The sequence below is a fragment of the Rhinolophus ferrumequinum genome, chromosome 14 (genome assembly GCF_004115265.2).
Source record: "Rhinolophus ferrumequinum isolate MPI-CBG mRhiFer1 chromosome 14, mRhiFer1_v1.p, whole genome shotgun sequence".
Lineage (NCBI taxonomy): Eukaryota > Metazoa > Chordata > Mammalia > Chiroptera > Rhinolophidae > Rhinolophus > Rhinolophus ferrumequinum.
Window position 1 is genome coordinate 57,971,195 of NC_046297.1, and position 12,913 is coordinate 57,984,107.

General features: G+C 37.3%; 1 protein-coding gene across 8 annotated transcripts in view; it reads right to left on the bottom strand.

Moving 5' to 3' along the window:
* The window catches only part of ENPP2 (ectonucleotide pyrophosphatase/phosphodiesterase 2), a 98,336-nt gene that overhangs the window by 61,934 nt on the left and 23,489 nt on the right, over window positions 1-12,913 (bottom strand). For 6 of the 8 annotated variants that reach the window (XM_033126077.1, XM_033126075.1, XM_033126074.1 and 3 more), the window contains exons 1-3: window positions 11,729-11,842; window positions 11,413-11,515; window positions 1,505-1,660 (exon numbers count right to left, since the gene is read on the bottom strand). In XM_033126077.1, the coding sequence (XP_032981968.1) occupies window positions 1,505-1,660; window positions 11,413-11,515; window positions 11,729-11,761 (292 nt within the window). In that variant the 5' untranslated portion in view covers window positions 11,762-11,842. Of the gene's footprint in view, window positions 1-1,504; window positions 1,661-11,412; window positions 11,516-11,728; window positions 11,843-12,913 lie in introns of those variants that run through there. The other 2 variants (XM_033126070.1, XM_033126076.1) reach the window with 1 other exon arrangement.

The following is a 12,913-nucleotide window of genomic DNA, read 5'->3' on the forward strand; positions in this document are numbered from 1 at the left end:
TATTAAACATGGGAAGAAAGGCATGAGCTACTTTCAGAGAGAGTTAAGCTACAGTCAGGAGACCCACGACACTTGGCAAGGAGCTCTGAGATCAGGAATCCAAAGGGCTGGGATGACATGTCAGGGACACGATACTCAAGAAAGAGAGGAAACATCAAATGGTAGTTAGTTCCTCAGGGCCAACCAAACACAGACTGCTGGTTTGAAATCATGTTTTAGAGCCAAAGGACTCTGTTGGGACATCTGTTCCTTCCATACATCCAGTTTACAAGGTTCATTTAACTTTTCAGACTCACACTAAGGAAACTGGGAGGAGTTCCAAAGGAAAGTAACCACCCCATACACTCACATGGCCAAATGTTTGGAAAAGTGTATTATGCAAAAAAACAACCTACTAACACTTTTCTTATTTGGAGCGCGGGGTTGGCAAACAAATCAGAACAAGTAAGGGATCTGATGTCAGTTTTCATATAAATAAAGGGTTATTTCCTCAGTAAAGGTGAACAATGTCTCTGTTCTAATATCATGAGAAAGAGCAGACTAATAACTCAGTAATAATGAGTTAGATTTTTGAATGAATCCTCTAACCATAAAAGTCCAAGAATGAGGAGCAATTTGTCAAGGGAGCAGTGGCATCACCCATCTAGGGGTTGAAGCACCAGGTTGATTCCCATGTTTCTCAGATCTGAGTATGATGTTGCCCAGTGACATGGTGGGACCTTCAAAGTCTCATCTGCAGTGTTGGGCTTTGGAAACAGAAGAGGTGGAATGGCAAAAGTCTCCCAAGGGGCTTTTGCTCAACTCGTGTGCATTCATTCAGAAGCCTATGTATTCTATTGACGGTTCCAGTAGAGAAGAAATATAAAGAAAGTCAGGATGATTTTAGGGCTACCCGGAGCTTACAATCCTGAGAAGAAATCCATAACAATTTTCTACTTGCACAAAGAACAGGGAATAACATCAGAGTAAACCAATAGTCACTATAAGATCAGATGAAATAAAACAAATCCTAGAAACTGTGCAGACAAGTACTGATAGATTAGCTAGATAGATACATAGATACATAGATAGATAAATAGATAGATGGTAGATAGATAGTTATAGATAGATAGATACATAGATAGATAGATAGATAGATAAAAGAAAAAAACCCCAACACTTTAAGAATGTGCACAATTTCAGCCCATGTGCTCTAGAATTGAATGCAGGAATTGACAGCAAGAGACAGAAATAATGAAGATAAAAAAAAAAAAAATGCCTGACCACAAATATTTCCAAAACCAGCAAACAACAACTGCAGGTACAAACAACCTTCTTTCGGTAGGCCTTGTGTGTAAACAACAATCACACTGGGTGTGTCTGTCATACAACTGCAATCATTCAAGAAATAAAACTACAATGCACAGTTTGGTTTGGCACAAGCAGGGTGGTAATGCCAGCGTGTACCACGGCAGGGGGTGTTTAAGCCACCTCTTCAAGGCTAAAGGACTCAAAAGTTGCATACCTGTCTTCAAACAAAGCTCATCAAAGTCATGACAGCAACTGGTGTAGCTTTTACACAGGTTGTCACATCGACATTCTGGGGGTCCAACCTCTTGAAGCTCAAAGCATCTGCCTTTACAAGATCCGGAGGTGTTTGTCCAGGGGGAGTCCGATAACACTGCAAGATATAAGGAACAAAGGCAGTGAGGCTGGTGAGGGGGTCATATCACCTTGGAGGGGTGGCACTTGGGAAGTAATACAGCATGGTGATGCAGTCAGCCTCCGGCTGTGCAACCTGGCTCCATCACCTGCTGCTAGCTACGGTCCCTCAGCAGGTTGTTGAACTTCCTCGTGGCAGTTTTCTCATCTGTAAACTGCCCAGATGAACAAAAGTAATTGGAGGTTATAATGAGCATTAAATGTAAACATCCATGCACAACACTTAGCAGGTGGCCAGACATATAGAAAGTGTAACAAGTTTTGACTATCGGTCTTATTACTTTTTACAATTATTATGATTACTGATCTCGGAGGGTTAGTGTCTCTGTGGATACTAAAGTTGCCAAGACAGAACAGAAATTTGCTCTATACGCTTAGTAACAATAGCTCATTTCCCTATTTTAAAATCTATAGTTTCTTGGTTTTTTTGTAAGGAAAATTGAGCCTAAATGTTCTAAGCAGAGTCTGAACATATGGGATTGGAATAGAGGCTTTCAAAATCTCTTCCAGCCATAAAATCGACACCTGTAACTAGAGTTACACAAACACAAATGCCACAATCTCAGCTTGTGAAAAATAAATCGTGTTTCATTATTTCCATATGATATGATCGTAATCTAGAAATCTCAAGAATCAAATGAAAATGTGAAAAGAAAAAAAGAATTAAGTGAGATAATTCCACAAATTTGTAACATACAGGCAATATAAATTCAAAAATTAAATGGAAGTTCCATTCATTGCAGTATTAAAAGAGAAAATATCTAGGTATAAATTTAACAGGACATATAGAACCTACATGAAAAACACATTAAAACACTACACAAAAATATTCTAAAGGTTTTAATTAAATGGAAAGACATACTATCCTGGAGGTAAAAATATCAATATTATAAAAAATATCAGTTCTTCCTAAATAAACCTAAAGATTCAATACAATCACAATAAAAATATGAAGAGGGTTTCCTGAAACTTGAGAGAATATTAAAAGTTTGTCCAAAAATAGATATGTGAAAATAGAAAAAAAAGGAAAAGGAGGAGTAATTTGGTGATGACTAGATAGTAAAATGTAGTCTGAAGTTAAATCATTAAAACAATTTGCCTGACCACTGCACTGTACACCTGAAGCTGAATAATACTGAACGTCAACTATAATCAAATATGTATATACTGGTGCCAAAAAACTGTATACACATACTGGGGGTGCCAAAAAATTGTATACACATGACTTGTATTCATTTTTTGTAATCAGTATATATTGAGTATTACAATTTTAATACAGTTTTTTCCTTTCTTAAAATGTGCATACTTTTTTTGGCACCCTCTGTATATATAGTCTCAGGATGTGGAGTACAGCCTAGCAAATAGAGTCAATGGAATTGTAACAGCTATACACGATGTCAGAGGGGTAGGAGATTGGGGGAGGGGGATTATCACTTAGTGAGGGGTGTAAATGTCTAACTATTACATTGTTTTGTACACCTGAAACTAATAATAATTTAAAAAAGAGATTCCCACTTAAAAGAAAAAGTTTGTTACTAGAAAATAAGTAGATCAGTGTTGGGAGGTGAGGATAAGAAATAGAGCCAAATATATGAGAACTTATTTTATAATGAAAGTAAGATTTAAATCAGAAGAAGGAAAACTTAATCCATAAGTGAAAGAAGGATCAGCCAATAAGTAGGGTTAGACCTGGCTGACTAGAAAAAAAAATAAATAAACTGGCTCCTTATCCTAGCTTACCAAATAATTAATTTCTGATGAACGGAAAGTACAAGCAGAGCCATGCCTGTTGCTAAAAATACAAATACTTGTAAAATAGAACACAATTTGGAAATATCAACTTTTTAAAATGCCTATAAATCTTTCACCCAGAAATTCCATTACTAGGAATTTATCTCTCATATGTTTGCAAAAATTTGCCAAAATATATGTATAAGAAAGAATCACTATATCCATATTGCCCAGCCCTTAAAAAAAGAATGAGCAGTTCTGTATAGGCTAATATGGAATGATCTATAAAATATACAAACAAGTTTTTTAAAGATCAAAGTACAGAACACTTTTATAATATTAGATTGTCTCTGTAACCGAGATAAAAAGAGCAATAAAGATAAAAATAAAAACAGAGCTAGAGATGAGAAAGAGAAGGTGGGGGCAGAGGCTTTGAGAAAAAGTGTAGTTGTGCATAACTTCTTAAAAATGCAGGTGTGAATAACCTTTTCTTTTTCCTGTAAGAAACGCTTTACAGGAATTACATTTGGGGAAGAATGACTAAGAAAGAGAGGCAAAGAGACTTTTTACTTTTCCGTAGTTTGAAATTTTTAAGACATTTTACAAATGTCTTTTTGTTTATTTACTTCTCTCTCACACATATACATATATGTATATATACATGTGTATATATGTGTATAAAATACATATTATATAATATGTATTATGTGCAAATAATCTAACAAATGTTATTTATGACATGCTATTTGTATTTTTTTTTCCGTATTTACATGTTTATGAATTTTTTACTTTTTTTTACAATCAGTATGCATCACTTTTAAAATCAGAAAAACACAAAAGCGGGGAAGAACAGATGCTAAACGACATTTCTAGGTTCACCGAACCCGTATATCTGAACATCCTGTTCATCCCTTACTCCTTGGGCCTCTTTGAAGTCAGAATCACCTAATTGTAGTCTTTATGGCATCAGATCAGTTCAACTAAAGCAAACAGATTCACTAGACCATGAGATGTGAAACGCTTTTGCATGGCTGATTCTGGGATGTTGAAATACATACAAACCACAGCAGTTCAGTTTAGGAAATAGTGTCAGGTGTCCAACGCAGGGTATTACCTCTGGTTCATAAACCTCATGTTTCTATTGACTTTGGCCTACCTATCAACAGTGCACGCTGGACCCTAAGAAACTGTGGGGGTAGGAGGGATTGAGAAATGAAAAAAGGAGAACTAGAGAAAGTCCTATAGTAGAAACAAAGATACGGTAAATGCTTATAATTATTCCTTTTTAAGGGTATTATTTAGACAGAATCATTCCAACAGCCATCTCATAAATTCTTTGTAGCATTCATTCTCATAAGCTGCATACGTCAGTATGCTTAGCTATGCTTATAACTGAGACAATGAGATCTCACAATCCATTGTTTGCGGTTGTTTACTTGTCCTGTGTCCTCTTCTTTATGTTGTTCATTTGAAATTTCCCTTCACTCACGCTCTTTGCTTTTCCTTCATCATAATCTCTTCACTATCTCTTTCTGGACTTTCAAAATAGGTATGAGTTTTTGGCCAGTTTTTACCTTTCTTCATCCACTCTATTAATGAGATTTTCACTCTTTTCTTATTTACTCTCTAAGTGGGTCCCTCACTCTGTTTTTGAAAATAACTGAAGCTCACGCAATAGCTGGCTCTTGTCAGTTATAATACTCCTTGCCAATCCTTAAACTGAAGACAGCTTTGTTAAGAAAGAGTTGCCCCTATACTCATAATGCAAAGCTATTATCTCATAAAAAGTATTGCACTCACAATTAGGTTACCAGTGGCTTTCAAATAAGAGTAAATTCCTGTGCCTGTGTGGATTGGGGACACACATGCCAAAATTTATTCTTGGCTGACCTGGACTCTGCTGACAATGGTAGGAAGAGAAGTGTGAAGATGAATGGAGCCATGTACTAACTTGAATCCAATCATCCCAAGAATTTGAACTGCTGCACCTTTCTAAACAAAATAAAATGATAGAGTAGAACAATATTCACTTTGCCTTTCTAGAGCCTGTTCCAATCCCGCCATCTTTGATAACAAGCTCCAGCCCCTACTCTTTTTATAGTTCTGTAATTCATATTGCATGCTGTGGCTTTTTCATTCCATGCCCAGGTCTCATGCCCTTCTTCCCATATCAGGCGAAGGGCAGATTTTAGGACTTCCCTTTTTATTATACCTGAAGGATTCTCTGACTTACAAGTTTGAATTCTGAAATCGTAAAACCTTTTTTTATCTGACCTAAATCCAGAGAATATTGACGTGAGCACTCTGGCTCTATAATTTATTGAAAGGTGTGATGAAAACTGAAGGATCAGTGAACTTGTGGTACCCCATAATTTTCACCTCAGATCAGTACTGAGGCTTCCATAAAAGCTCAATACTAACAAGGAAGTAAAACACAAACAAAAAACAAATCAAAACAACAACAATAAAAATTAAAACCTTAAAAGGATCAAGTCAGAAATGTGTGATAACAGAGGTTTGGAATTTTGTACAAGGCCCTTGCCAATACTTTCATGAGATTGCAATTTTACTACTGCCTTTTTAATTACATATTTACATGACATTATTTTACTTCAAAGATACAAGTCAGTTCCAGAGTCTTGAAATATAAAGGTTACAGGTCTATACTGACACATGTTTTTCTAAAACAGGGACTTCAAATTTTAAGACTTACATACGTACATATATGATATGCATTAAAAGAGTGCTATGCATTCCTTATTTTCACAGAAGCATGATTTCACGATTTAAAGAAACACCAATGTAAACCTGATTTCTTTCCTTCAAATTCATAATTCTGATAGAAACAAGTGAAATTATTTGTATTTAATTAAGACCTTATTTCTAAAACATTCCATCTTACGATATATATATACAGAGGTAGTACTGTAGACTTCTGGTGCCATTTATATAGGGGGAAAAACTGTTGATATTTTAATTAGACTATTGGAAAGAACCTAATTCATGACAAGAGTTGTGACCTAAACATTACTTCATCCTGGACTCCCAATCATATTTCCCTCCAAATCCCTCTGCAAAACGGAAAATTTCAGATTTGAATGACAGCCAATGAGGGAGGCAGTATTTCAGTTTGAAAACAGTTAGCTCAGCCTCACTGAAGCTGCAAGAGTCTTTCTTCTAAGTTACGTCTGGCCCTGAGGTCAGAGTTTGAGATATGGGAGCCTATCTCTTCCTCCCATTCTCTGTGGTTCTCAGCTCCAGTGTTACCTGAAAGTGAGAATAAAGCTTGGAAATGGGTTACAGACCCATTTACCGCCTCCTTTTCAAGAGCATTGAAACAGAACTGAGTCCATTCCCCTGTGTCTGAAGGGTAAACTGCACGGAAAGGAGGCTGATAACGTGGGTGACATTCCAGATGTCTACTCCACACTCTAGAATTTAATACTGCCTTAAACCTCTTGTGGATCATATTCCTAGTCCTACGTTTTGCATTGAAGTTGCCATTTTTTCTTGATACTTTTGGGCTCATACCTCAGTAAGCAGAACTCACACACAGACTTGCATGTCAGTATCTCCACTTCCTAAATATATCACTTTCTATAAATACTCATTACAACCAGCATCACTGTTCTCTCCTCGTCACAGCTGCTGGGCCAGTTTTCATTGATAATTTTGTTCTTAAATAAATAGTCCACCTGGGAAGTTTTCAAACACTTGTACTTCAATGTGTTTATGAATGCAACATCCTCATGCAGAAAGACCTCATAAACTACCACAAAACCGATCCCCATGAACTTCAATTTTAAAAATTGAAAACTGTAATTCAACTTCTAAACCACTCAAAGAGCATTTATGACGGTAATCAGTAGTGCAAATCTGAATGATTTGCTAGTCTGCTGCAAAACAATGAAACATTGTCGTTTTAAATCGCAGGGATTGACAACGCGATAAGGTAAAAATTTAAACACTGGCTTTCAAAACATAATTGAAGATAAATTAAACTTATTATCATATACTTGACATTTTACATTCTCATCAGCATGAATATGGCATTTTGTTTAATAAAAACCTTTTTCAGATAGAAAGGCAACATCACCCCCATTTTTCTGGTGGGAAAATCAGGTTTCTAGGTTTAGTTTGAGCTAGTAAAAGGCCTGGCTAAAATTTTAGGTCATCTGAATATAACTACAAAAACTGATTTCATTAACAACGGAGTTTTCAAATCTTGTACCAAGGCTCTGAATTGTTTTAGATGTTCTTTTTAAGACATGATTTTGGAAGATTTGGTGATTTTATTTTGTTGATTCCAGAATCTATGTTGAGTCTATTGAAGACTGAGATTTCTGTGTATGCAAACAAGATAGAGGATTCTGTATAGTTTGAAGATAAATGAAAAACCACTACCCTTTTAACAAAGGACTGAAAAATCTGTGCCCTCCTTCGATTCGAATTCGGATCCTTTCAATCTACTGACATTGACTTAACCCTCCCTGTTGATTTCTACATTCAATTTAACATAACATCCCATGACATGATATTCCTCAAGAGACAGCTTTCCTTACACAGCAAGGACTGCTCTATCTGCCAGCCTTGCAGTTTCCTACATGCTACTCTCCCATCATTTAAATCGCTTTTCCACCTCAATGTAAAATGAGATTCCTAAAGTTATCAAATGAAAGTGAACCTTCCTATTATTATAGTCTGATGTCTCTACGATTCACAAAGAAAAGCTCTGTGCATGAAGCTGTTAGAGATACTTGTCATTTCACATTTATCCATGAATTTCATTCACAATCACATACTTTTAAACTTTCAAGCCACCAAATATGATGATGAATTAAACTGAGCTCTCTCAAGTCTCTTAGCCAGATATTCGTGAGCTCACACATCCACCTTTGTCTTTAAAGTCTTAGGTTGCTTATTATTTCCGAGGACACCCCATTTTCACATGGAGACTGAAAGAGTATCCATCACAAACTTCAGTAGAATAGACTCCACTGTAACACCACAAGCACACACATATGCACATACATGAACGCACACACACCTGTGTTCACGTCAATTCTCTTGCAATCTGAAAGGTGAATTGAGCTAGCTACATTGGACGTGTGGGACAAAGCTGTGCAACTAGAGTGCACTTATTATTTACATTTTCTTTGAAAATTTCTGTGAGCCATCTCATTTACCCGATTGCCCATTGTATTTACCCAACGGAAGTATAATTAGCTCTGCTCATCTGATATCTTCTAATAAATCTATAGGTCGTTTATGATCTGCTAGAAGAAATCTTATGCCTCCATTACTTCCAGTAGATCACGCGGTCCTGACAATAAATCCAGCTAACAAGTGTGACAGTTAATTAATTATAACCATTTGTTTGCACTGCCACAGCCTTGAAACTAACACCCCAGTCCATAGTGCAGCAGTGAGAGGCTACATGTGTGTAGAATGTTCTCAGCACTTGTTGAGAACTCTGAGAAACGACGTTTATTCCACAAGAAAGTGCATGTGTTTAAAAGGGAGATCTTGCTCTGGTCAGTCTGATGCTGGCCCTATGTTAACGCCATTTGTGTTCCCTCTATTTGGTGAAAACCTAAAAGCACTGAGCTTCCCAGGATTTTTTCGAACATAAAAGTGTCGCATAGAGGCATGGCTGCCCTTCTTCCTAGTATCTTGTTCTAATACATATAGAACAGTTTGCCCAGGGTTTTCTGATGTGAAGTCTTTGCTGACAGAATAACCAACCATATGTGTTATTTGAGAAAGGCCCGTTCTAGGCACATGTTACATTTGATAAGATGAAAATGCTTCAACTCTCTGCACGAAGCTGTTACCCAGTTTCCAAAGTACATGTCTGGTTTTATTCAGGAGACATCAACCACTGGGGCCCAATACCAGACAAGCTACGTCAATAGAAAAATTAAAAAATAAAAAGTGCGCCAGCATACCAAAATCCTAAAACTCAAACTTAAATGGCATTGTATCCCAAGACTCAGCTTCATATAAATAGCATTTTCACTAATAAACTATTTTAGGTGATACCATAAAGTCCTAAAAATAATTGATGATGTAAATAAATAATGCAAAAAGCAAACATTTTGTAGTATACATACTTCAGATCGCTTCGCTTTATAGAGTATAATATAGATTATATTATTTGCTCAGAAGCAGCATTAATTCATTAGCTCCTATAGCTGGGTCTTAAAATGTATATAAATAATTTATAATATACAAAAAAGATTCAAGGATTAATAAATCTCTTCTATGTTGTCAAGTAGAAAGCACATAAATTCAGAGGCACTGAAATAGAATAGATAGTATCATGGGTTTTTTAATTTTTTTATTTTTAATCCAGAAGAAAAATTAGAAATCATCTAGGCCTGCTCCTCATTGTATAGCTAAAGCAACAGACTTGGCAAGTAACTTGCCCAAGACCACATAGCAAATTATATGGATCCGGGGTGCCAATCCAGGACTTGCATGACTGTTTTCCCAAAAAAAAAAAAGTCGACTTTGAAAATGAGTGACTTGATTTTACACATTCATTAAAGAAGCAGCTTTTAATGTCAGTTTTAGCCATAGTGACATAGTAATATGAAACAGGAAAAAAAAAGTTCCTTTTAGGCTGCATTGGAAACAACCAGCAATGGGCTCTCAAGCTGCTAGCTTGCCCAGATGACATCCTAAGGACTCAATCCACCCTTCCATTCATAAGCAGTGACAATGTTAATGGGAGTTATACTTTTCTGGAACAAGAAAAAGAGGTCTTTGAAGGGAGCATTTGTTACCAATAAAAACAGGAGACTCTGGCCCAGTGATCCACTCTCCTCTCTCTCCCCAACATAAGACAACTCATTTTGTCCATTTGGCTCCATTGGGTGTGCAATTTTTATGATTTTTTTTCTCACTTTTCACCCCAACCACACCCGACTTTGACTCACGAAACTACTTCCAATATAAAATTACTTTCCACCTCCTGGCATGATGTAAAAGTAACTTACTTGAACACTTAGAATTCCACCAACACATGCATCATAGCTTGGTTAATAAAAGCTCGTGCTGGCTAAACGGAGACAGGTGAGCGTCTTTTATACTGGGCAGGTCAAGAACTACAGAGCAATACAAAAGTCACAGGAAGGCAGACAAACGTGCTTAGACGTCAGCGAAAGTCAAGAAAATATTGCCCCCTAGAGTACCCTTCCTTAATATGTAATTTTTACTTATAAAACCATCAGCAGCTCCAATTTCCAGGAAATTAACCAACTCATTACTTAATACCTGGTCAGTGAAGCCCCCTCCATCTGCACAAGGAGCTCCTTTATAAGAATTCCCACACTGCTATGGCACAGTGTATTGTGAAAGGAAAGTCTTTCACCTCGGTTCTATTAGTTAGTCAAGGTACACCATTAAAACTTACCTTTCTTTACACCAAACGAAAAAACGAGTGCAGGTCCACTTTATAAGCTCTTTTAAGCACCTCCTCTCTTTTATGTTTTTCCTATTTTAGGTAAATCTTAATCTGATAGTCCTAAATTTCTGAAGTTTCATAAAGACAGTTCACTGTCTTTTTCACTTCCATACCTCTTCTCCCTGATGTCAGAACTTTCTGGAGATACATACTACATCCTCTATCACATGACAAGTCAGATTCATGTAGCTCCAATATTAAACCAGCACCTGTTGCTTTAATTCTATTTCAGCCTTGTCTACTAACAAGAGTTCTAATTGCATCTTAACACATATGGATGTCAGAGTACAAAGAATTAAATAGGCAGTTATCATGAAGGAATCATAAATGTTCTCTATGTAAAACCATGTTCTCTCACCTGAATGATACACAGAGCTGGCTTTCTTCCAGAGAAATCCAGGACTAATTTACTTAGACTGCAAGATTACCTTGAAGAGAACTTTCTTCGTGACCCCATATTGATCACCTAGTAGTTTCAAAGGATGGAACATGCAAAGAGTAGCTCCACTTACCTGTGGGAGGGCCTTCATCCCATCCTTCTGCCCTCTTAACTCGATTTGCTGTGAATCCTAAGCAGATATTGGCTCCAATAGCAAAAGTGAACAGGGATATTACCTAAGGGGATAAAGAGGTCGAGTTGTCAAACACAGCTACTAGACAAGACTAAATCGAGTAATCTGAAGGCCATTCAAATGACTTCAGCATGGCCCCCCACCCCACGCCTGCAACTTGCAAAATGCACCATCCAGTGCTGTCTTAATTGCGAACACAAACAGAAGCCTTCAAAATCAGGAACTGATCCGAAAGCTCATTCCATCCTTCCCCTACCTGACACGACTGGAGGGGGCTGCTCCCTGCCATGGCAGAGGGTTCTTGGAAAGCCTTGTGCAGTGTGTCCTCTCTGCCTACCCTGAGGACACTGCTTTTTGGGGCTCTGAGCTCAGTCTATTAACTACAAGTAATCCCACCTGGGAGGTTGACAGGCTCCTCTGATTTGTCCAAAGCTTGATTTCATCACAGACTGTTCACAAATCACAGCTCTGAGCAGAAGAGGCTTGAAACATCAGCCTCCTTTCCCCACCCCCTTATGGGTCCCTCCCCTAACACACAGACACTTTCATGTGGTTTCCTCTGGTAACATGAGGGTTTCTTGTGTTGCTCTAGCCAATAACAGCTCATGTTCATTTTCCTTCCCTCACAAAAACACGGTGTTTAAAAAAGAAACCAAATGTATTTTATCCTATCCGACAAAAATGAAACCGAACCATAAAAGGGTTTTGACCAGCTTTTAAAGCTTTTAAGGTTTACAATGTAGTTATTCAATGTCGACGACCTCACAACTTTATTTTTTTTTAAACAAGGGAAGTTTTACAATTTCTAAACCTAATAACTTTCCCTGTCTTTCTCATTTATTTATTTTTCTGGCAGTTTAAACGGCCCTGTCCCTCTTGCCACAGTCTCAGCTACTCCTGATTTCTCACATATTTCTCACCATGAAATCTCCCAAGACTGTAACTAACAAAAGAGATAACATTATTTTTTCCCCATGTTGCTAGAGTTTAGAGAAGTAACTTTTATCAAAACACTGGGAATGCCAGCTAAGCAGCATAAAGTCCTCTGCCCTATAAGGAGGGACAAAATAATTTCAGTTTCTGCCTCCTCTTCCCCAAAAAACTGTCAGCTCTTTTTTTAGGGGCGTGAGGGAGAGTGGTGGAGGAGCTTTATTAATGATTGAATTTAGGAAGGAAATCTCAATGGTAGCAGGAATTTAGCTTTAAAGAATTGTTTCCCTGGTTAGTTGCCAGTTAAGTGATCATCCAGCCACCAGAAAACGGTGTCCTTTGAGGCTCTTGTGAGTGTTAAAGTTTCTTTACTAAGCTATTTGGCAACCAAGAGAGACTTCGAAAAGAAATCAAGGCCTCTAAATCTGAAAGTTATTTAAATATTGTACGCTTTTAGGATTCAAATGAGGGAAGAAGGCTTGTCCTTGGCTTTTCTCCCCAGGCCCAGGGA